The sequence below is a fragment of the Harpia harpyja genome, chromosome 23 (assembly GCF_026419915.1).
Source record: "Harpia harpyja isolate bHarHar1 chromosome 23, bHarHar1 primary haplotype, whole genome shotgun sequence".
Lineage (NCBI taxonomy): Eukaryota > Metazoa > Chordata > Aves > Accipitriformes > Accipitridae > Harpia > Harpia harpyja.
Window position 1 is genome coordinate 7,452,164 of NC_068962.1, and position 24,631 is coordinate 7,476,794.

General features: G+C 46.1%; 2 protein-coding genes across 2 annotated transcripts; one reads left to right on the forward strand and one right to left on the reverse strand.

Moving 5' to 3' along the window:
* Positions 1-145: 145 nt before the first annotated feature.
* LOC128135352 (uncharacterized protein C12orf29 homolog) lies at positions 146-8,968 on the reverse strand. The gene is made up of 6 exons (XM_052774179.1): positions 8,855-8,968; positions 6,866-6,983; positions 6,135-6,230; positions 2,686-2,802; positions 2,215-2,409; positions 146-180 (listed from the first exon to the last, which is right to left on the reverse strand). The coding sequence occupies exons 1-6, from the start codon at positions 8,942-8,944 to the stop codon at positions 146-148; spliced, it is 651 nt and encodes a 216-aa protein (XP_052630139.1). The 5' UTR covers positions 8,945-8,968.
* A 3,480-nt stretch (positions 8,969-12,448) lies between these two features.
* On the forward strand, positions 12,449-24,622 carry LOC128135353 (uncharacterized protein C12orf50 homolog). The gene is made up of 12 exons (XM_052774180.1): positions 12,449-12,502; positions 14,312-14,435; positions 16,741-16,905; positions 17,960-18,037; positions 18,132-18,245; positions 19,742-19,849; positions 20,063-20,269; positions 21,779-21,898; positions 22,084-22,290; positions 23,103-23,192; positions 23,787-23,878; positions 24,458-24,622. Exons 1-12 carry the CDS (start codon positions 12,449-12,451, stop codon positions 24,620-24,622), a joined length of 1,524 nt encoding a protein of 507 aa, XP_052630140.1.
* Positions 24,623-24,631: the final 9 nt, after the last annotated feature.

A 24,631-nucleotide genomic window follows, 5' to 3' on the forward strand; every position in this document is an offset into this window, starting at 1 on the left:
GAGAGTATGAGTCTGCTCCAGGAGACTAGTCCAAAGCGGGTGGCTCAGAAAAGTGCAACTTTGTAATTTTGTGTTTCAAAGCTCTCCAGATGGCCCAGTTGTCAGTATTCCTATGAGTTTACCCAGGGCACTTCCAAACACAGCATTAGGCCATTTTGATTCCAGTCTGAGATGCAAATTCTGTTGAGGCACCACATAGATGAAAAGCACCTAAAACCACCTTCTGTAATCCCTCACCAGGCTTGCTACCATATTTGGTTTCTTTGTGCAAGTACCACATGGTTCTCAAACATCTGCTTGGGAAGGTTTTAGAGGGAAAATACTTGAACAGAACATTTTGAAACATGGGTGAATTATATTAGGATGAAATATTTTTATTTCTGTTGCTTCTAGAAGTGTTGAAAGTTTACTTCTTAAAATGTTTCTGAAAGAGCAGATAGTTTTACTCTAATAAATTATGCACAAAATGTTCTTCATATTTCTTTTGACAACAGAGCCAAGAAGACATAGACGTGAATAGAAGAGGAGAACGGTATATAGACAGAAGAAAGAGAGGAAGCAAGTAATTCAATTTACCAATAAAATTTAAATTGAAATAAGGATATTATCAACTGGAAAATCTAAAGATGATAAAATTACAAATTCCAAAAATAAGGTGCAGCAAGTACACAGTAACATTTCAAAACTGATAAAAATGGAAATTAAAAAAGTGTGCTCTTGTGGTGGGTTGACCCTGGCTGGACGCCAGGTGCCCACCAAAGCCGCTGTATCACTCCCCTCTCAGCTAGACAGGGAAGAGAAGATATAACAAAAAGCTTCTGGGTCGAGATAAGGACAAGGAGACACCACTCAACCAATTACCGTCATGGGCAAAACAGACTTGATTTAGGGAAAATTAATTTAATTTATTGACAATCAAACCAGGGTAGGGTAATGAGAAATTAAACTAAAACTGAAAACACCTTCCCTCCACCCCTCCCTTCTTCCCAGGCATAACTCCACTCCTGAATTCTCTACCTATCCACCCCAGTGGTGCAGGGGGACAGGGAATGGGGGTTATGATCAGTTCAGCACATGTTGTCTCTGCCGCTCCTTCCTCCTCTGGGGGAAGGCTCCTCACACTCTTCCCTGCGCCAGCGTGGGGTCCCTCCCACGGGAGATGGTCCTCCACAAACTTCTCCAATGTGGGTCCTTCCCACAGGCTGCAGTCCTTCAGGAGCACACTGCTCCAGTGTGGGGGGGTCACAAGTCCTGCCAGCAAACCTGCTCCAGCGTGGGCTCTCCACGGGGTCACAGCCTCCTTCGGGCGTCCCCCTGCTCCGGCATGAGGTCCTCCACAGGCTGCAGGTGGAGATCTGCTCCACCGTGGACCTCCAGGGGCTGCGTGAGGAGGACAGCCTGCCTCACCGTGGTCTTCCCCACGGGCTGCAGGAGAATCTCTGCTCCGGCGCCTGGAGCACCTCCTCCCCCTCCTTCTGCACTGACCTGCGGGTCTGCACGCTTGTTTCATCTAAGAATACAGCTATTAGATTTTTTTTATGCAGTTCCTTTACATTCTGTGAAAATGCCTAGACCTGGAACTACTATTTTTCCTATCCATCCTTGCAAGTTATCCTAACAGCAAAGCTCAGAAGCTAGAACTCACTTGTGCTCACACCTCATTTTTCTTTTGTTGTAAGGCTTTTAAAGGGAGAAGCCATAACCAAAATTTAGCTTAAATTACATTTCCTTAAAAAATATACATAATATTTAATAATTTAAAAACTGCAACTTATGACTAACTCCAATGATGCAAAAAAAGACTGAATAAAATTTTCTACTTTAATGTACTAAACAGCATCAGAAGAGCAAATAAAAAAAAGTCAAGAAAAGGTACCAACAGTCAATCTTAAAAAATATTTTAACAGTAATATTTAAAACAACTTTTCCAGTCAAAATATTTTTTGAAAGACTAAAGCAAAGCATTTTTATAGTAACTGGTAAAGAACAGGTGCAAAGAGGTTTAATAGACATAAACACTCTCATGACAGCTCGGCTTTCTGAGGTGAGTATTTTTGGTAAGTGTTTTTTGAGCTAGCCCTTTCTCTCCTTTCTAAAAGGTTACATTGCTACCTTAGAACTTTTTTTTCAAACTTATACAAAGAAAATGCATCATTTTCACTCAAAAGTATCACTAAATAAAAAAGTATTTAAGAACAGATCATACAAACTTACCATATGGATTTGCATTAATATTAGTCCCAATAAGCTCCAATGTTTGTTCTAAAATTTCCGATAACGGCACTGGACTGATTTCCAGAAGCCCTGGGTCAGCATGGTGTTTCAATAGCAGCGCTATTTCAGCCTCGTAATTTACAACAGATGAGTGCCAGCAATACTGCTTACTATTTTTCTCCACAGGCACCCAACCTATGAGAAAACATTGCATTTACCAAAGTAAATTTCTGAAGTTATCAAATGTGTACTAGAACTGTACATGCATTAAAAAAACCCACAGTTAACTACAAACAGAAAGAGTAACAAGAAAAACCGTGTCGTACCTCAGAGGAATGCAAGTGTGACAACTATGCCTTCAGTTGAAGCCCTTTAAGTAGATTAACTACTACTTTTAACATTGGAACTAATTCTATTTCACTTCAAAAATTGAAGCCCCCCCCCATTTTACCTGTGCTGCATCATAGGTACCTGGCATATGTCCATTCTCATCGGGCAAAGGATTGCCATTACAGAACTCTATGTCCTTTGCTGGAATCCAGGTATCTGGAACAGGCTTGAAATCCTCTTCAACATTCCAAACAAATTCTAGACATATAAATGTAACATTAAGTTTTTGGCAAACTGTTAGCCAATTTTATGTTTTGATCATCTTTCAATGCAAGTATTAAAATACCATTGATCTAAACCTTGTTTTACAGACAGTAGTCCCAGTTACTTTGTACAAGCACCGAGATCTGGCACACTCAAGCACTCTACAGTTAGGGGGTTTAAAGAAGCATAGTAGCCTTTGAGTAGTTTAAAAGTTCAAAAGTAACTACGCTCAAAACATAGCTACCTAAATAGCTAACCTTATATTTAAACCAGAGCCAGAGAAGTAGAATAGAATAGACTATTTCAGTTGGAAGGGACCTACAACAATCACCTAGTCCAACTCCCTGACCAATTTAGGACTGACCAAAAGTTAAAGCATGTTCTTAAGGGCATTGTCCAAATGCCTCTTAAACACTGTCAGGCTTCTTTCTCTGTAAAGAAATGCTTCCTAATGTCTAGTCTAAACCTCCCCTGGCGCAGGTTTGAACCATTCCCATGTGTCCCATCCCTGGACCCCAGGGAGAAGAGCTCAGCACCTCCCTCCCCATGTCCCCTCCTCGGGAAGCTGCAGAGAGCAAGGAGGTCGCCCCTCAGCCTCCTTCTCTCCAAACTAGACAAACCCAACGTCCTCAGCCGCTCCTCACAGGACATGCCTTCCAGCCCTGCCACCAGCTTTCTTGCCCTCCTCTGGACGCATTCAAGGACCTGACCATCCTTCTTAAACTGTGGGACCCAGAACTGCACACAGTACTCAGGGTGAGACCGCACCGACGCTGAATACAGCGGGACGATCCCCTCTTTTGACCGGCTGGTCATGCTGTGTTTGATGCACCCCAGGATGGGGTCTGCCCTCTCGGCTGCCAGGGCACACTGCTGGCTCCTGTTGTGCCTGCTGTCGACCAGCACCCAGCACCCAGATCCCTTTCTGCAGGGCTGCTCTTCAGCCTCTCCTCTCCCAATTTATACTTGTGCCTAGCCTTACTCTGTCCCAGGTGCAGAATCCAGCATTCGGACTTGTTAAATTCCATCCCATTAATCATAGCCCAATGCTCCAATCTATCTAGATCCCTCTGCAAGGCCTCCTGTCCCTCAAGAGAGTCAACAGCACCTCCCAGTTTGGTATCATCATCACACTTGCCAATGCATTCAACTACTGCACCCAGATCGTTGATAAATGTAGCGAACAGAACTGGCCCTAGAACTGAACCCTGAGGAACACCGCTGGTGACCAGTCACCAGCCAGATGTAGGCCCATGTACTACAACCCTTTGAGCTCTGCCCTTCAGCCAGTTCTTCACTCAGTGCACCATGAACCCCCTTATCCCACAGCTGGACAACTTGTCCAGAAGGATGCTGTGAGGGGACAGTATCAAAAGCCTTACTAAAATCCAGAAAAACTACATCCACCACCTTCCCTTCATCCATGAGGTGGGTGACCTCATCACAGAAGGATATCAAATTGGTTAAAACAGGACTTTCCCTTTGTGAACCCATGCTGACTGTGCCTGATGATTGCATTAATCTTAAATGCCTTTCAATAGTACCCAGTATTATCCTCTGCATATATTTTCCAGGAACTGAGGTTAGACTAACAGGTCTGTAGTTCCCTGGGTCCTCTCTCACGCCCTTTTTGTAGACTGGTGCAACACCGGCTAGCTTCCAGTCAGCAGGGACCTCCCCAGACTCCCAAGACCTTTGGTAGATGATGAGAGGGGTCCTGCCGTAACATCCGATGACTCCTTCAGTGCTCTGGGATGAATCCCATCAGGCCCCATGGACCTGTGAACATGCAGCTGAAACAGCTGGTCCCTTAGAATTTCAGCACCCACAAATGGAAAGTCACTGTTCCCACACTCGTGGTCTTCCAACTCAGGGGGTATCAGTATTATTAAAGACTGAGGCAAAAAAAGCACTGAATGCCTCCGCTTTTTCTTCGTCCCTTTTAGTCAGATGACCATCTTCAACAAGTATCGGTCCAATGTTTCCTTTAGACCTCCTCTTGCTGTTATAAAAGGGCCTAAAAAAGCCCTTGTTATCTGAAACAACACTGGCCAGTTTCAACTCTAACTGAGCTTTGCCCTTTCATGTCTTCTCCCTGCATATACGAATCACAGCTCTGTAATCATCCTGCGAAGCTTGACCTTGCTTCCAGAGATCATACAGTTTCTTTTTCCTCTTGAGCTCCGCGAGGAGTTCCCTGTTCAGCCAAAGTGGTGTTCTGCCCTGCTTACTTGATTTACAACACAGTGGAATTGCCTGCTCCTGTGCTTCTAAAAGGTGGTTCTTAAAGACTGACCAGCACCCGGGGACTCCTAAGCCCTCAAAAGCAGATTCCCAGGGTACTCTGCTAAACAGCTCCCTGAAGAGCTTAAAGTTTGCTCTCCTGAAGTCCAGGGCAGCAACTCTACTGTCCTTTTTTCTTATTACACTGAAAATTTTAAACTCAACCATTTCACGATCACTGTGACCAAGGCAGCCACCTCCCATCACACCCCTCCCCGAGTCCTTCTCTATTCACAAACAGCAAGTCTAGGAGGGCATCTTTCCTAGTTGGCTCACTGACTACCTGTGTCAAGAAGTTATCTCCTACAAACTTCAAGAATTTCCAAGATCTGCTCGTCACAGCCATATGATATTACCAGTTGATGTCTGGGAAGTTGAAATCTCCCGTAAGGACAAGGGCTACTGATCCAGAAATTTATCCTAAGTGCCTACAGAGTAACTCATCAGCGCTTACCTCCCAGCTGGGCGATTGGTAGTAGATACTGACTACATCATCTCCTTTGTTTTCCATTCCCCTAATCCTCAACCACACCATCGCTAACTCTAAGGGCTGTACAACCAAACCTCTCCCTTACGCATAGTGCAAGGCCTCCACCTTGCCTGCCCTGCTTATCCCTCCTGAACAGCCTGTAGCCCTCCAACCACAGGACTCAATCCACCAAGTCTCACTAATACCAATGATATTGTAGCTCTGGGAGGTGACCAATGCTTCCAGTTCATCCTGGTTTTTTCTCATACTGCGTGTGGTGGTGCACAAGCATTTCAGATATGCTCCGGAGCCCTCAATGCTCCCCGGAGGGTTGCAAATGTTCCCACTAGCACCACCACCCTCCAGTGATGCCATGCCAACCCTTACCTACTGCAGTGCTGTTGGTATCCCCTTCCCCAACTGATTCTAGTTTAAAGCTCTCTTGAAGTAAAGTTAAGACTGACATTAAGAAAAATTGAAGCAGGATCACTGACATTTCCTGTGTTAGACTATAGGTGTTTTTCCAACTGGATAACTTACATTGACAAAAAGAAGGAAAGAAATCTTCACTAACCTTTGCAATCTTCCAATGAATACAAGAATCGTTTAAACCTTTTTTCAGCTTGCTTGTTGGGTTTTCGATCCATCCTGGCCCATAGATAGGGTTGCCCTAGAGTTTCCAGAGGGATAAAAATCAGCAGTTTACTGAGGCAACCACACCCTGCAGAGTACCGAAATCAACCATGTAAAAGGCACGATAGGCCTTCTCATTTGCCACTACAGAAATCTTATATCCAAAGACACTACTTAAATTCATAAGTTAACTGCCGTATATGAATCTAAAAATCTATTCGTAGAATCGTGGCTAGTGTAATACAAAGCTTCCTTACAATTGCAGGTAAAGGCATGAACCCCAGTGATGCAACGAACCACCACAGTCTTCTCCTTTCCTCCCCACTTTCATACTTCTTTTCATCCTCCCCAAGGAAATTAGACACCCCTTATTATACAAGTTCTAGTGCGCAAGGAAGATTTTACCAATAGGAAATTTTAGAACTGGAATAGGTCCCCGATTGGCATGTTCGCTGCAACCAGACTTCCATGTATTTTAGAGAGTAAAATCTGTAACAACTTTATAAAACACCTCCTACGTTTATGGTAAGTCTTACTTTGTGGTCAAGGTGGTTAATGACACAGGAATTCACAACAGCTGTGATCCAATGGATCATACAATAAAAGTGAAAACAAAGTAAAACAAGGCTTCTAGCCAACATAAGAAATCTGCATACGGATCTTCTTTATTACCTGTATAGGTAGTTACGTAACAGCAGGTTCCGTCCACCTTTTCAGTAGGGATTGCATTGTATATATCTGCCTCTAACGCCTTCCCGGTTATAGCTTCAGTTGCCAAAACTTTAAAGGGCTGAAAAGAAGACAGGTATTTTAAACCCTCATCATGGCTGTTTCTCACATGGATCCTTGCTCCTCACAGCCGGCCTCTGTAAGTCCAGTACTACACATTATGTTGCTGATTTCTAATGCCATTGAAATACACCATTGTTTCTTCAAGACACGACAGCCTGGGAAATGCTCTAAGACAAAAGAACAAAGGCAATCTGTTTGCAAACTCTCTCCCTCTTCTCCGTTCTCAATTAGTATTTACAGATGACTTTGCCTTCCGCTGCAAATAGTGCACATAAACTAGAAGGGTCCCAGTCCAACGCTACGAAAGTTTGAGACGTGCCTTCCTCTGTTACGATGGCAATAGCGATTCACCGTGACTAGCTGCTCCAAGCTTGCAGTTTGGAGCTGAAAGTCAATAGCACCATGTTAGTGCAATACACAGACCCGTGCGATGCAAGGTGGCAAAAGCATCCTGGCATTAAATACGTAGTATCGGTGCTGCCAACTAAACACGCTTCCGCTTAAGAAGAGCAAGGAAAGAAGTGATCCAGGGGTCCGAGACAAATATCCAGCCACAACTAGCCCCCATTTCCAGGAGGGCTTCTCTAACAGTTTCCCTGCAAACATGGAATCAGTTGCGGCTGGATTCCAGTGTTTTCCTGGATAATCAGCACCCCTCCCTCCTCTCTTCCCAGCCAGCTTTGACTTGTGAGCTGGGCACTGTCTCTTTCTGCTAGCAAAACACAAAGCAGGTCCTTGTCTGAGGCAAAAAAGCCTCAAAACAGAATTCAGAAGTCACAAAGTGGGAACCTTCTACGTGCTGTCGTTGCGTTACAGGGCTGTTTTCTATTTCAGTAATCAGATGCGGCATACGTGAAGATTTTAGGAAGATTACACGAAAAAGAAAACGTTCAGGGGGGAGAGAAAACGTTCCTGTTGCTTTTCCCACCACCACCACCACCGTTGCCACCGCCGCCCCCCTTCTTCCCTAGCAGTCATCGCCCCCTGTATTACCCTTGCCTGCCCTTGAAAACCACAGAAAATAGCGTAGGCCACTTCCAGACCTAACCCCCTGTCGGCTTTTTCTGTGTGAAGGAACAACAGGGTAGGGAAGGTACCCTTACGTGACCATTACCGAGATGCTGTTGGTACCGGCGGTCAAACAATTAAGTTACCGACGTTTTGGCAACCGTTTCAGCTCTGCCACCCAGAGGGCAAACACCAGCGAGACAAAGTCACCCAGATGCAGCCGACAGACAGCATTAGGAGCCACTACTCAAACCGGGAAAGGCAAGCTGGAGGTCTACAGCTAGGCAGGGGAACGGCACCCCAGCCTGTCCCAACACTGCCTTCTGCATCTCGGGAAGAAACAGCTCTGACTGGGCTCCGCTGCTTTCACCTCGGCACGCACTCCACGTCTCGCAGCCTCCAACGAGTCCTTCCCTCAGAAGCCTGAGGTGCCAAAACAGCAGCAAAAAAAAAAAAAAAAAAAAGAGAGGCGCGCTTGGCTTCGCCCCACGAGGCTCACAGGCCCGCGGGGACGGCAGGGCGGTTTCACACCAGCTCCCAGGGCGGTCCCCTCGCAGCGGCCTCACCCCTCGCCGTGCGTGACCGCTGCCGACACTCGGGAAAAGCACACGCCGCACCGGGCTCAGCACCCCGGACGCCCCTTGCCAGCAGAAGAGCGGGACGGAGCCGAAATGGCTCCCACGCGGCCTCTCCTTCCCGCGCGGAAGGCGGGGAGCTCTGCCGTGCATGTCGCTCAGACGCGGCCCAGCGACTCCCCCCCCCGAGCCCGAGCCCGAGCCCGAGCCCTGGCCCTGGCCCTGGCCCTGGCCCTGGCCCGGCCCAGCGACTCCCCCCGCCCGGCCCCGTGCCGCCCCGGGCCACCTGGCGCTCCCGCTTGGCCGACGGCTCCTCCTTCACCTCGGTCACGAACAGACACGGCACCTTCCGCTGCACCGCGCCCCGCCGCCTCATCGCCCCGGCCGCCCGCCCGCCACAGCGCCCAGCCGCGACTGCGCCTGCGCCTGCGCTCGCGGGGCGCGGCGGGAAATGGAGTCCGTCCCCGCCCGCCCGCGACGCATGTGTGCGCCGGGGCGCGGCGCGGCGTCGGCCGCCTCTCTCCGGCAGCCTCCGGCCAGGCCGTGGCTCCGTCGCTCCCCGCCGCTCCCCGCCGCTCCCCGCCGTCCAGCCCGAGCCCGAACGCGACCCCGAGCCCGAGCCCGGGCCCGGGCCCGGGCCCGGGACAGCTCCGCTCTCGGCAGCGGCGGCTCCCGCCGTGGCGCGGCCGCGCCGCGCCAGCTGTGCTCTGAGGCGCCGGCCTGAGGCGGCAGCTCGCTCCCGCGCCGCGGCCGTTGGCCGTCGTCGACCTTTGGCCGTCGACCCTCGGCCGTTCCCCGGGCCGGGCAGCCCAAGTTCCCCGGGGCTGTCTTCTCTGCTTCCCGGGGTGCCACACGCCCAGGCCGGGCACAGGGATGCCCTGTCCCCAGGGCGCCGGCACCTCTCCGGCTTCGCCTGTGCCTCCCCCGGTTCCCCAGTACACCTCGGTGTCTGTGGTGGCTTGACCCGGCGGGACGCCAGGCGCCTGCTCGCTCGCTCGCTCCCCTCCTGGGCTGGGCAGCTCCTCAGAGGGCTCCTGGGCCGAGATCCCTCGCCCGCCACCGGCACGGGCAGAGCAGACTCCGCTCGCTCGGGGACGGCCGTTCCGTTTATTGCCGATGGAAGCCCGGCAGGGCAATGAGAAGGCCAAACGCAGTCTGAAAACGCCTTCCCCCGAGCCCCGTCTGCTTCCCGGGCTCGGATTTGCTCCCGACTTCTCTCCCTCCTCCCCCCGAGCGGCGCAGGGGAATGGGGGTTGCCGTCAGCTCCTCACGCGTTGTCCGGGCCGCTCCTTCCTCCTCACGCTCTTCCCCTGCACCAGCGTAGGGTCCCTGCCACGGGAGACGGTCCTCCTGCCACGGGAGACGGTCCTCCTGCCACGGGAGACGGTCCTCCTGCCACGGGAGACGGTCCTCCACGAACCCCTCCAGCATGGGGTCCTTCCTGCGGGCTGCAGTTCTTCGCAAGCTGCTCCAGTGTGGGTCCCTTCCATGGGCTGCAGTCCTTCAGGCACAGACTGCTCCAGCGTGGGGGGTCACAAGTCCTGCCAGCAAACCTGCTCCAGCGTGGGCTCCTCTCTCCACGGGGCCGCAGGTCCTGCCAGGAGCCTGCTCCAGCGTGGGCTCTCCACGGGGTCACAGCCTCCTTCAGGGTACATCCACCTGCTCCAGTCCTCCACAGGCTGCAGGTGGAGATCTGCTCCACCGTGGACCTCCGTGGGCTGCGTGAGGAGGACAGCCTGCCTCACCGTGGTCTTCCCCACGGGCTGCAGGAGAATCTCTGCTCCGGCGCCTGGAGCACCTCCTCCCCCTCCTTCTGCACTGACCTGCGGGTCTGCACGCTTGTTTCTCTCCCATACCCTCACTCTGCTCTCCGGCCGCAGTTTCTGAGTCCCGGCAACTTTTTTTCCCTTCTTAAACATGTTATCAAAGAGGTGCCGCGACCGTTGCTGACGGGCTCGGCCTTGGCCAGCGGCGGGTCCGTCCTGGAGCTGGCTGGCATGGGCTGCGTCGGACGTGGGGAAGCTTCTAGCGGCTTCTCTCAGAAGCCACCCCTGTGGCCCCCCACCGCGCTACCGAAACCTTGCCACGCAAACCCAATAGAGAATTAATTCTTCCTGACCGTACCTTCTTCTGTGCCTCCTTCAGGCAGGGCCATGCAGCTACAAAGAGCCCCTGTTTGGATAGCTCTTGGCAGTGTTAACACTGCCTGCCGATGGCTGCTCCTGCCCCCAACAGTGCATTATTCATGGCCCTCATCTGCTCTCCTGAATTTTCCTTCCCCTACGCCCCCCAGTCAGTTGCAGGGGTTACAGAACTGTGGGAGCCTTTTCACATCGCTTCTCCGCTCGCAGGTCTCGCCAGTACTCCCCACCTCCATCCCAGTCAGCAGTTTCATTCGGTACTGTGGTGACGTCATTCCTGTCGAAATCCCCTTCTTCCAGTGACAAAGTCCCGGTGGCCAGGCATGCGGTATTTCCCTTCGCAGTTAGTCTTCAAGGGGCCACCCGCTGATACTCGAGTTACAAACAAGTTGATAGGCTCCTTAGAGAGACGAGGAGGCTTCCAGTCGTCTCAACGGCTTCGTACTTCTTCCCCAGCTTGGCTGAGCCAGCCTTGTACCGCTTGTGCCCACGGGGTCACTGGCGCCCGCTTCTCACGTACGCATCGGTCACCATGCCCACCGGCAGACCAATGGCGTACAGTACAGGTGTGCTCCGGGGATGAGTCCGTCCAGTCCAGTGGTGCTGGTTTTTCCCAAGGAACCACCAGTCACGTGCACTTCTGGCGGTGCTAGGAACCACTACTCCTCTTTCTTGAATTCTGCCTTGTGTCTACCTCCCTTCTCTTTGGCTTCATCTGTATCCTGATGATCTTCAAGCGATGGCATCCTTCTCTCCTGAGCTTGCGGCTCCTTATCCTTTCTGCGCTGCCTTTGATGTTTCACTTGAAACGTTCCCAGGCTTTGATCTAACAGTGCTCTGAAGCGTTCACCTCCGAGTCACTGGTGTCTCTCAGTGTTGCAAATCTGACCCCCTGTCCTGGGGATGACCGTATGCCTTACCATTTGCCGGGACTGAAACTTTCTTTCCCCCGCGAGGTATTTTTTGGTCAGAGGCAGCCTAGGACCTGCGTGGGAACAGAGGTGTTAATTAGGGACACAAGTGTACGCTGCTCTTTCTGCTTTAGCCGTGGCAGTGGCCATCGTGGAAGCAAGAAAAAGCAATGAACCCCAACAGTGGAAGCAGTTAACAGCCAACAGTGTACTGGCAGGAAGGAGCAAGCTCCTCCGTCCAACAGTAAGAAAAAACACATTGGGCACCAGGATTTTGGTTTAAAAAGTAGTCAAAGAGTAAGATTTGTCTTTGTGGTATCAAAGATTTGTTTCCAAGACCACAGTTCCTGCGGCAAGGAGTTGGGCATTATTTAAACCCTGACAGATGGCTTTGCTCCGTTTTACATTAAAGAGGCACCGGGAGACTCTTTGAAAGGGTCCAATCTTCCCTATTTTACTCTGAAGCAATGGAGATAAACGAAGATGTTCAAGCCGGACAGGTCCCAGAGCACCACCATGCTGATGTCATGAGCTGGAGGAGCCCTTGGCAACAGCGGAACGCTAACATTCTATACCGGACAACAACTGCCTTCGTAGGTTCCACAAGCCAGGAGAAGGCAGCAGCTCCTTCGTTCAAGTGTCTTTTGGCGTCTGGTGGAGTTTTGTTTCAAAGAAGCAGCTCGGCTAAGGTTCTGAAGGCCCAGATTTCGAAAGAAAACTACCGCTTTCAGGCTAAGATTACGATTTGCCTGGATGTTGACAGCTTTAACGGTTTGACGTATGTTCCGCCAGTACTAAGAGAGTGGAGGAGAAGCACCAGAGGTGAAAATGGCTGCAGTTGGGAATGACCGTTATTCCCATTTTCACTCCCCCTATGCACAGGTAAATGCTGTAGATTTTAGAGTGGTTTGTGTCCTTGATTTTCTCGATATACCCATGCTGACAGGGAGGCTCATTATGTAATATTTGCGTCCATTACTGCATCCATTTCAGCACCGGGGATTTAGGTGTCAGTGCCTGGGAGGTGGGCTTTGGCTCCAGACCCCAGCGTGTCTCAGGGGATGGCCCACTTGTACTGACTCCAGTCCAAAAGTGGCACGCTTTGGAGATGCTGCTCCTAGACCCAGCTGTTAATGTCTGGAACTGGGTGAAACTTACCTTCAAGTATTCAAATAGTTCCCAGCGTGACTTTGTTTTCCTTTAAAAAACCGCACACAAACTCCTGCGGAAATGACCAGCAACCTGGCATTTCCAGCTCTCGGCTGGGATGGAGTTCATATCCAGGACATAAACCTGAGTTCACATGTTCAGGGTAATGGCCATGAGCACTTGCCTCTTTGGGATTATGAGTTTATCATGTGCTTGAGGAAGATACCTCAGGTTATAAGGAGAAGTGAATTCCATAGTCGGAGATGACGCTAATATCTGTAAACTTCAATAAGGCAGAGATACAGAAAAATAATTTTAAGTATGACTAACGAAAGTGACTCTCATTGTGAAAGTGCTTTCTCTCCAATATTGTGCAGACTTTTTAGCTGGCCACATATTGAGCGATAGAGGGAGAGCAGCAGTGGGAGTGTATCTATGAGGAAAGCGGCAATAATTAAACAAATCCTGTAGATATTCTTTTGCTGCCATGAGGCTTCTGTTTGTCTTGTATAAAAACAGCTGGGAGATGCTGTGAGCAGAGAGTAATGACAGTTGTCTCACAACATCAAATCCTGAGTATTTGCAGTAACTTGCAAATGCTTGTCACCGTAGTACCGTTACATGTGGACTACTGCGTCATCTCCCCCATGAATCAAAACCAAAATGTTTCAAAAGAGGAGATTCACGTTTAAGGCAACCGCTAGGTTATGGGAATCTCGTGTGACTTACCCACAAAGTCATTTTCCTCATGAGGGTTCCAGGTGCAGGTTCTGCCACTGTGAAAAACCTCTTGGCTGTGATTCTGAGGGCTCCTTACGGAGACAGGGGAGATGTTCACATCTGTTTGGCAGATTGAGAGATATTGAAATAAAGGTAGAAAGGAGCAAGTCTCTTCAAGCACGGTTTTTAAGTCTGAAAACAAAAGTGACTTTCTTCTGCCGAGTTGACGTTCCCAATGGGAACTGGAACAAAAGATTTTCTCCCGTGTTTTGAAATCCAAGTCTGACAAGTCTGTACGAGGCTTGCAAGTTCCCAACTTTTTAGTTTTTCAGGTTTTGTTGGGAATCTTTCTGGGTTTTGTTTCTTACTCTTTATTTTCCCAAGGACCCGGGTCCTTTAACGGCAGGAGAGCACTAGTGTTAAGATTGGCACTTGTACAGCAGATTTCATCTTGAGATTGACCTGATTATCCCATTGTGCAGGAAAGGAAACTCCGCCACGTGTCCATTAAGTGACTAATAGATTTTTTTTCTTCCCAGCATCTCAGGAAAAGTCTGCGGTGCAGTAAGCACACTGCTTTACTCCTGTTCTTGTCTGGGAACAGTTGTACCTCATGAAAGCTCCACTGACCTAACTCAAGACAGCTTTATAGCTACCTGGAGCTTAAGATAACTTTAGAGATAACTTTAGATCTTCTAAAATGTCAGAACGTGGTCCCACAAAATCATAGTCAGGTGTTCACAGCGGTACACCATGTACGAAGCCATTTAGTCCATTTTTATTGTTATATTTACAGTATCTGAAAACTGTTTTCTCCTGCAGCGAACGTACAGCAACGTCCCCTGTTTCTGGGAAACACAACCCGTAGGCTGTGTGAGGTTCAACTGTGCCTTCCATCATAGCAAGCCTCGTAATATAAATGGACTTTTTTTGCCACCTACCAACAGTGAGTAAAAATATTTTCTCAACAATTTGTGCATTAGAGCAAGTAAATACACAAAAATGTCCTTCCGGTGCTTACGTAATATATATTAAGGCCCAGAAATGTACCGTGGCAAATCAATCAGGTACGACCTGCTCTCCCAGCAAGTTGAAGGCCAAGAAAGGAATTGTATTGGCATTTGAATAGGGTTGCCACGTGAATTTTTTTAGCTCTCATGTTGCGGATCTTCGGAACTATCAGGGACGTAAAAGATGAAGTCACAAGTGGCAATTTAGGTTGCTGAGACCCGTGGAGTAAAAATATTGCTTTCCTTGGGTATTTGCTAGATGAAATCCCTCTAGCAGTGAAAACGGTTAGTAGGCAGGTAATCATTTAAGAGAAATGAAAAGTAGTGTGTGTGGTGGGGGGAGGAGGTTGGTAGGGCCACTAGCAGCAACATCTGTTGATAGAGCACAACATGTTACATGGATGAGACACCCGTTCTATAGATAACATAAGATTACAGTGCCGTGTGCGCAGATGTATTTCCAGTTCATCGTTCTGAATAAGCCTTTCGGGCTTGAACACTGGGTGCAGGCTACTGAAGTACGGTAATAGTGTGTAACGCAGCACAACTCTTTAGGGAAAAACCCGCCATTTGAAGTTGTTTTTTTTCCTCAGTCCTTTCAAAAAGGAGCTCTTGTCTGCCAGGAGTCCTGGTAGACAGCTGGAGCCTGGAACAGGGTAAGAGTCCAGGGCAGGGAACCAAGACAGCTGTCAGAAATCAGGCGGAAAGAGGAGTGAGAGCAAGGCAGCATGACTTGTCATGGATGCACGAACAAGTGGACTAAACCAGAGTTGTTCGTGGGCCTTATCTCCAGAGCTGGAGACAGGTGTCATAAGAGAAGTCCACAAAGACCTCTAGTCAGAAGCAAACACCTTCTGTTCCTGAAAATCGCCCAGGAAAAGGTAGCCTGTCATACCTGGGCATGTGGAGCCTAACTAACCACACAGGACCAAGGCAAGAACTTGAGTGCTGTTTCTATGAGTGCCCTTATGGCTTTTAGTAGAGTTCCCACAGCCACAGCATCAGTCCCTGGCACCTAGTGCTGTCGTAAACATCACATAGGCACGCTTTTGGGTGCGGTGTGAGTCAGAGACCGTGCCCAAGAGGCACTGTGGACGAGGGTATCCTGCATAAGAGCAACATTCAACAATCCGAACGAGAAAATGGACCCAAGCCTTTTACTTTGTACTGCAGTACGTATAAATTCAAAGTCCGTGTGCTGCACAATAACATTGCAAACATTAAAACTGCATTTATTCGTTTCAATACTTACAAATCTTGTTAAACTAATTCAAGCCTGATTTGGCTTACCCTCCCCAGAGCTAATAATATCCTGTTCTGGACAGTGAAAAAGGCTCTATCAGGTTAAAATGTTGTATCTTACTTTCTCTTGCAGGAGATAGGACAAATCTGATCTGCAGTAGCGTTATTAAAACGGGTCTAATACGATATGCATGCTGCTCATAGGCAAGCAAGAGATGCACAAGAATAACAACAACTGGACTAAAAGAAAATGCCCATGCTTCATCTTTTTCTTTAAAAGTGGAAAAAATACCCAACTTCAATCCTGATTGTATTTATAGTTGCAAACTGGTCGGCTTGAACAGTACAAACAGGCTCACCATTTTTCATCATTTTTATTTTCAGTCTGTTGCATTTCCTGGCTCTCCCAAAATGCTATCCCAGTACTGAAATACTTTTGTGGCAAACATTATGGGTAAATTCCTAAGGAAAAGAGTATCTCTCCCGATTGTCTTCTAATTAAGTGTACATTATTTTCATGAACTTCATATTCCTTCTCAAAATCTACATTTTGGACTGAGTAAGAAAGAGAGCTGTCATTCAGAAAATTCTGATAGAAAAAAAATGTCTACAAGCCAAAAATAGGTAATCCCGTGCTTAGCGCTGCTAAATTCCTCACAATTGATGCCATGGGGAGGGATACAGGCCTGCCTATTACTCGGCATGTTTAAAATATTTTCACAGGTGGGGTCCTAAACTGCCTTACTCACTTCAGCCCAGGTATTACTAATCGCATGTTTCCCCATGCTGTAAATATCTACCTGTTTTTTCACACCTTCTGTAGTGGGAAGATGCTCTTTTGCCAGCCTCTGCAGAAGATTTTTCCTAAAAGGCACAATCTGTCTATTTAACGACTCCTCCAGCATGATAATGATTTCAAAACTATACCTGCTGGTCTGAGCCTGGATTTGATATTCTAGTTCCCGCCTAACAAAATAAATATAATGCTCTTTTCTGCAGGTGCCCCACTGCAACAGGGTGTCCAAGGAGGGATTCTGCATCCAGCGCATCGTCAAGAATTACTCAGAACTCAAAAGAATATTGTACTACCAATTCATCCTCCAGTGATTATAAACATCAACGACGATGACGATGATGAAGAGGACGATGAAGAGGAAGAGAATTGTAAGCGGGTTTTTTCTTCCTTTGACACAATTGAGACGACCATCAAATACTCTTCAAATTTCTCAAAATTCAGGGGCCAAATTACAGGTTTAGGAGGCACTGCTTTTCTGGGAAACAAAAGCAGGGGCTGTACACACTCGTCACTGAAGGTGAAGTCACAGGTTTGTTTACAAAAGACAGTTGCGTGACTTCAACTTAAGTAATTTGTTCGACTGACTTCCTAAACCCTGTAGGCAGTCTCATTTTACTACAGGAAGTTCGTCTTAAAACTAGCAAAGAGAACCCATACAAAACTCTTCACTAGTTTAACTGAATGTGAATGTGTATATATTTATTTTCTTTTCTTTTTCCATTTTTTTTCCATGTCATTAAACCGTTGCCTGAGAGACCAGAGATGCATAGGGAAGGAATGAATTGCACATTCCCAGAGACTGAAAGTGAGAGACGAACCTACTCTCACGCGTGCACGCTGCACATTACTGTGCTAGTTCTCAGGCAGCCCCAAGCTGCTTTTCACTTTCCCCCTGCCCTTCAGGTTGGCTGGCAGGGCTGCCCGTTAGTGCTTCCTAACTCGGCTTCAGTCTGAGTAAGCCACGTCAACTTAAATGGTATCAAAAGCAGGGCTCTGCTAGCCTTAGGAGCCTTCACTGAGACAGGTAAGGAGTGCTCGCTTCAGCAGCTCCGCCGGCAGACATTACACAGCAGTAACTTTGGGCAGAGGTTTTGCGACAAGCACTCCCTGGTGACATGTTTAATCGGAAGATTTCCTTTTGGGTGTAAATGAAGGATCATTTTCCAAATGAGCACTAAAGGTGGTTTGGAATCCTTTTAAATCAACAAACATTAGCTTCTTAGTATGGGTTGTAACTGCAGTTCCATTGCACTTGGAAATACCCAGTATTAAGGAATCATTTTTCTGTCCAGAAGCAGAGGTCACAGTCAGAAAAAAACCCAACCGTGACCAAAATGAAAGTCACTATGGTCCTTGATTATCAAGAATTGTTGAAGGTCTTTGTAAAGCTACCTGGTAATCTTTTAAAAATATTTCCTACAGGTGTTCCTGAGTGGGTGCCTAGGACTGCTGCAGATCTTGAAGAGGAAAGAGCAATAAAGGAAATATGCTATAAGTCTGGTAAATATGAAACTAGTCACTCTTTCCTAAACAGCAATGCTGCCAATATAGTAAACTTTGGGGTTTTTTTTTTCCCCTCTTGGGGTATGTTTAGGAGAGTATTACGGGATTCAGTACCCCCACAAACACCAATCAACAAAAACTGTGTCTGCACCTCGGGAAAATGAGCTATTGCCCTTGGAAGCTACTGAGCAACACTTGCAGAAAGGCAAGTACTTTTCATCTTCTTGGACAATGTTTACCACTTTTAAAATTACTGTCACAGGGAGAAACTATTACATAGCTTGCCCCTCCTCCTCGCTTCTTTAATTTAGTGACAATAAAAGACAGCCTATTACAAAGAGGATAAAAAAACTTACTTAATTTTCCCCCATACAGATATACATAAATAGTGTCACACATGTGGTGACTACCTGCATCGACTGTAGATGGAAAAGGTAGAAATGGGCTATTAACCCTATGTGTACTTTCCTGAGATACACAACATAGGTCTTTCATGTAATTTTTCTTCACGGTCAAGATTTATGTAGTCTAACTTTAACCACCCTAAGGCGAGGTGTGTAGCTGAAATGTCTCATCCGGGATCTCTGTTGTTAAATGGAGAGACAGGCACTCTTACGGGGCTGTTTATTGCATCGTAAGATAGTGCCACAGGAAGGTGAGATGAGTCACTTGCCCAGAGGTGTTCGCGCTCTCTGCGGGCTGTCTTGGGTGTCTAGATGATGAAATGTAGTGACACCGCAAACTTTTCTATAACTAAATTGAGATTAAGTAAATACCCCCTTTAAGTGTCTTCTAAAAGACAGTAACAAGAGAGTTCCATTTTGTTTTGACTGTTGGGCTTGATCCGACATAATTAAGGTCAAAGGAATACAAATTAATACATATTTACCCCCTTCATTAGGTTTCGCCTTCGTTCTTGAGCAAGTGACAGGACTGAAAGAAATCTGTATTCGTTTTTTTACTGAATAAGTAATATATGACGCCATATTAGGAGAGAGTTATGTTCTTAAGGTAACAAGACACCAGAGCAATCAGTAGATCAGTCATCAAAAATCGCTGGGCAGAAATAAGACCTGCTACTTTTAATCAAAAAAATAATAGTTGTTGTGTATTTCGTGTAAATTTCAGGGATAAAATCTTGATAATACTGTTTTATGTAAAACAGATTTGAATAGGATGATGTGCTAATACAAAAAAGGGAATGGAAAAATTGTCTCCATGTCATGCACTTTTAACTGACGCTTTTTCCAGCCTAAATTGCTCAATAGAACTGGGCAGAATTATTTCTTTCTTACTTCTACACCTAAAATGTTTCATATTAAAATAGCTTTGATAAGCTATTTCTGAAAAAGTATTTAGATATATTTAGACTACGGATGAGGGATCAGTAACAAATACATGAATACACCTTGTAATATATGTCTTTATTTATCATTAGCTACATTCAGGAAAAAGCAGAGAGTACAGTATTCATGAAGATTTTCTAATTCATAATGAGAAGAATTCTGAGCCAGCACTGGTCAAAGCCATTGTACGAGTTCAAAGTAGCATTAGTCTTTGTGTTTACAGTCACTTTTTGACTTTGCTTTCAAGATTTTGTGACCATGAACTCTGTGAGAGGAAATATATCATTGCATTTTTTGATATGAAAATTTTGCGTGCTTTTTAAAGCAGTAAATACGTGCTATTTTAATCCCGCAGAAACCAACCACACTGAGCTGGTAAAAAGCCATCACTATCAAGAAGTACAGGAAGAGAAAGGGATATCTGAGGAGCCAAGAAATTCACCTAATACAGGAACAGGCAAAGGTATTTTGAGAAAATAGTTGCCTTCCTCATTGTTGCTTTTTAAACTGTTAGATGATTTAGCACTACCTACTAAATTTCTGTTCTTGGTGTCCAATATGGACAATCCATATTTCAACTGGACTATCTCATCTTCCAGCCCCCAGTCTCCTGCAATAGGTCAAATCTGGAGTAGTAGCACAACATTATTGCTTAAGTTTGTTCTTTCACTTTTAGGAATTCGCACTTCAGACCCCAAAGCCAAACCAAGGTACCGACCAAGGGGTCAAAGGAAGGATGATCAAACTGCTTCTTCTTATATTCCTTATGAGAGAGAAACTGGAAGAAAGACTGACTTTAATTCTTCAGAACCTCGAAGATCAGCACTTGCATTGTACCCTACTGTCACCATCACCCAAGAACCAAAGTTCAACGGGTCTACAGGTGGGTTCCTGCTCACAGAGGAGTCTTAAAATGCCTCAGACGTACCTGTCTGTATCACACTGCTTTTGATTTTGTTCCTGCAGGTGAATATGAACTGATTTATGGCTAAAAATGGGCAAGAGTAAATTTGATCCAGCATAATTTTCATAAATAGATTGCAGCACTATCCACAGACAGAAATGTAAAGCTTCATAAAGCTTTACAATTAGTCCGACAGAATATTCACAAACAATAATAGAGCCACCTTCATAGCAGGAATTCACTTCTCTGCCCAGCAAAGAGGGATGAATGCAACGATGTGCCGACGGGCACAAATACACTGATCCCCACTTTTTACAGCATCTTTTATGTGATTTATTCTTTGGAAATATTTAAGAAGCCTCACAATAGTCCACCTTTAACTTCTCAGCCTACTGCAAATATTGATAGTAGTAGCAGTAATTGTGCAGTAGAATTTCAGTTTCCTTTCAAGAAGGGCTTCTCGTTCAACTTTTTTCCTCCCAGCAGGGGATGAAAGAATGGTCTTGCTTTGCATGGTATTTTTCCACACCTGGGATTTCACTGGAGTTTGGATTGGGCTGGATTTATGATTGTTTGGGCTTTAAACCAGCCCCCAAACTGAAGCAGAAGTACAGAATTTCTGCTGCATTCTGGCCTGAACTGAGGGGAACCAAAAGCGCTTATTTACATTAGCAGGAGAAAGGGAAGAACAGGCAAAGCCACGTCTCCCTGCAGAGTAGCAGGGGCCAGGTGAAGAGCACTGTGGTTGCTTCATACTGCAGCTCCCCTTGTGAAGTTCTGTTTGTAGTTTGAAGCGGGCTTACCTGCGCGACCAAGGCTCTTCCAAGTTTAGCCGCATCATTTGTAGTATTTTGTTACGTTCACAAACCGCCCGTGTCCAGGATGCACCTAGATGCTACAGACAGAAGAGGTAATTCGTCGTTCAGCCAGAAGGTGTCCTTCGGAGTGCATTGGTCTCCATGGGCTCAACCGTGGATGTTGCAGGGGTCCATGTACCACCTGTGCAGTGCAGAGAAAGGATGTATATGGGCAGGTAGTCAGCACTCAGAGGACAGTAGTGCATGAGGGGATTGTGTTCAGGGCTGCATTTAAGACAGTCTGAAAAGACAGATACATTCAGAGATGTTTCCCCAAAGCATTGCCTCAGCTGAGTTCTCAGAGGCTTTAGGTACTATGATGACATGCATCTTGAAAACACCATAAACTCAATTGGATAGGGCTCATAAATATCATTCATGAAAAGTGAGGGACTAAAGAATGAGCAGGTAATTTGTAGCTGGCTCTTTACTTTGCACCCACAGTCTTCTTCAACCTGTGCATTATGGTATTTTCTTAGAAAGCGTGAGAGTTAAGCGTCAGGTGCTCAGTTACAAAACTGCACTGAACCAATCGCTAGCTCGTCGAGGCGGGGGGGAAGAGAATGGCAGTGCCATTCCGTGTGCTGCTTACACACAAGCAGCTAAAACCTTCTTTCTGTTGCCTTTCCAGGTGATGGTAATGCAATTCCTACAAAATTGAATAATACAAAGAGAGAAGGACAGACTAAAGGAAGGAGAGGACCAACAGAGAGTATTCCCAGAACAGATTGCAGATCCTCTGAAAACGGAGGTAATATACTTTAGCATCAGCTTCTCATTGCTGAACATCACATGGTCGATAAAATAACTGATTGTATTTGGATTCGGCTGTCCACAAAGACCATTTTTTGAATCTTGTCTTCCAACCTCCTGCAATAGGTCAAATTTTGAGTAGTAGCACAACATTATTGCTTAAGTTTGTTCTTTCACTTTCAGGAATTCGCACTTCAGACCCCAAAGCCAAACCAAGGTACCAACCAAGGGGTCAAAGGAAGGATGATCAAACTGCTTCTTCTTATATTCCTTATGAGAGAGAAACTGGAAGAAAGACTGACTTTAATTCTTCAGAACCTCGAAGATCAGCATATGTAGTCTACCGTACTGTCACTGCCACCCAAGAACCAAAGTTCAGTGGATCTACAGGTGGGTTCCTGCTCACAGAGGAGTCTTAAAATGCCTCAAATACACCTGTCTGTATCGCGCTGCTTTCCATTTGTCCCTGCATGTGAATATGAACTGATTTATGGCTAAATATGGGCAAGAGTAAATTTGATCCAGTCTAATTTGATCCAATCTAGGTAGACTGCAGCACTATCCACAGACAGACATGTAAAGCTTTATAAAGCTTTACAGTTGGTCAGACAGAATATTCACAAACAATAATTTAGGTACCTTCATAGCAGGAATTCACTTCTCTGCCCAACAAAGAGGGATGCATGCAATGTTTTTCCGATGGGCACAAATATACCAATACTCTCACCTCTGGATGATTGGGGTTTATTTTCATCTGTCACTTCATCAAAAAATTTAGTGGTAAATAATTTCAGTGATCATAAGTTAAGAAATTGATTTCACCTTGCCAGTTTCCGTCATCTCTCTTGAGCTGGGCTGAATCTCCACCTTGAGGTGCCTCCCTGTCTTAATTTCCAATAAAAGGAACCTCCTTCACACAGAGTAACTCCTACTTTCAGATGAACAAAGGTAAGCGAAATGAGTCCCAACATCACTGCTTCGTCTTGGGCAGGAATGGTTGCGGTTTTTTTCTTTTAATGGTTGCTTTGATTAAATGTGGACAGATTGGCATAGAGGTTACAGAGAGAACATTCTTAATGCGAACAATACATCTTACCACATTTCCAGGTTAAAAAAAAGCATAGAGCATTTAAAAAAAAAAAGATGACCAGCATTTTTGTCATAAGAACAGCTGTTACCATTTTCGCTACCTTTCTTTCCAGCAGTACCTGAGCCACGTGGTTGGAAAGGCTCCAAGCAAAAGAATCAGTTTGACACTAATAGAAGATTTTGGACCCAAATGGAAAACTATGGTAATACTTACTTGTTCGGCATGAACTGAAAATTTTAGGATTATTGTGGAATTAATAATTTGAATGAATGGAATTAAGCTGGAATTAACAGAAACCCAGAGCATTAATAACATTATTTTTTAATCAAATTTTACAGAAAATGGTTAGTCATTAGGCAGCTTACTCTCCTGCACAATCAGCTGTCTAGCACAAAAAACATAATATTGCCTTGCATCTAGGGCTTTCCCAAGCAGGGATAAAACAGGAGATTAGTTTACAGATTAGTTTAATGTAAAAGCAACTGATGCCTTTGGGAAGATTTTCAACACAGGACCATTCACTTTGTTAAAGTCAAGGGTGTCCGTGGCAGAATCGCCTCATTTGGAAGATCCTGTGAGCCTCACGCAAATGCCGCAAGGTGACAAATGATCTCTAAAGTACTAGAGAGAGAGTCCGTATTTAATACTAGCTGGTATTTCAGCGGTGAATACAATTCACCCGATGCATTCATTGATACTTCAGCTAATGTAATATTTAATTCACATACTGGACCAAGAGAGTCTTTCCTGAGATCGTAGCTGAAATTAAGAAACAACGTCTATGTTTTTTCTACAGACAAGTATACTTCAGGATCTTACAATGCACCAACTCAAAGGAAAAGAAATCCACATGCAAAAACGTTCTCTAAGTCTAAAACAACCATTCAGGTAACTGTTTGATAGAAATTGTTACAGTTCAGTCTTTTTAGCAAAAGGGACGTGTCTCTCCCCGCCTAGAACATGTAAAAGTGCTCTTAAAACTTCCCCAACCAAAACCCGCAAGAGTCTAAGCAATGCTGAGTAGTCTGAAAGAGCAGTTAATGGTTTCGTTTGTTTGCAGACATGTACTTTTGCCCGGTTAACTAAACTGTGGTTTCTCATTTTTTACAATATTACTGACGAGAAAGCAAAATACGTACCTGCCGTTAAAGCGAGGAACTACAAGAAGTGGGTTTTGGCCTGTAGCACTGCACAAAGGACAGCAGAGACTACAGGAGTGTGATCTATTTGTCTTGCTGGTTGACTGCTCGCGAAGCATCTGCAATCGCTGAACGACGATCAGCCGAGGTCCAAATTCATAAAAGGACTCGGGCTACCAAACGTTCACAAGACACCCTAAGGACCATTAATACATTTTACAGCTGTCTTGAAAGCAGAGATTAGAACCCGTATCTCGTGTTCCTCAGATGAATGGCCAAACCTTTAGTCTGCAGTCCGTGCTTCAGTGTGACATTTCCTTATCTCCAGTCTCTCTGTGTCACCCACGGACCTAACAGGTTGTTTGCTCTGCGGTTGCACAGTTCGAAATGTGAACTAGCAGAGCATCCTCATAGTTCTGGCAAGCTTAGCCTTCTAGCTTGCTATGAAAGTGCTTCCCTGAAAGGGCAAAGAGATAAGTTTGAACCCTGTTGAGCACTGCCT

Coding starts and splice junctions, on each gene's coding strand:
- LOC128135353 (XM_052774180.1), top strand. CDS start 12,449: ATGGCTGCAGTTGGGAATGACCGTTATTCCCATTTTCACTCCCCCTAT. Junction 21,899..22,083: donor CAGATCCTCTGAAAACGGAG/GTAATATACTTT, acceptor TTTCACTTTCAG/GAATTCGCACTTCAGACCCC. Junction 23,193..23,786: donor GACCCAAATGGAAAACTATG/GTAATACTTACT, acceptor TTTTTTCTACAG/ACAAGTATACTTCAGGATCT.
- LOC128135352 (XM_052774179.1), bottom strand. CDS start 8,944: ATGAGGCGGCGGGGCGCGGTGCAGCGGAAGGTGCCGTGTCTGTTCGTG. Junction 6,984..8,854: donor CGGCCAAGCGGGAGCGCCAG/GTGGCCCGGGGC, acceptor TCTTCTTTTCAG/CCCTTTAAAGTTTTGGCAAC. Junction 2,803..6,134: donor TTCATTGGAAGATTGCAAAG/GTTAGTGAAGAT, acceptor TTATATGTCTAG/AATTTGTTTGGAATGTTGAA.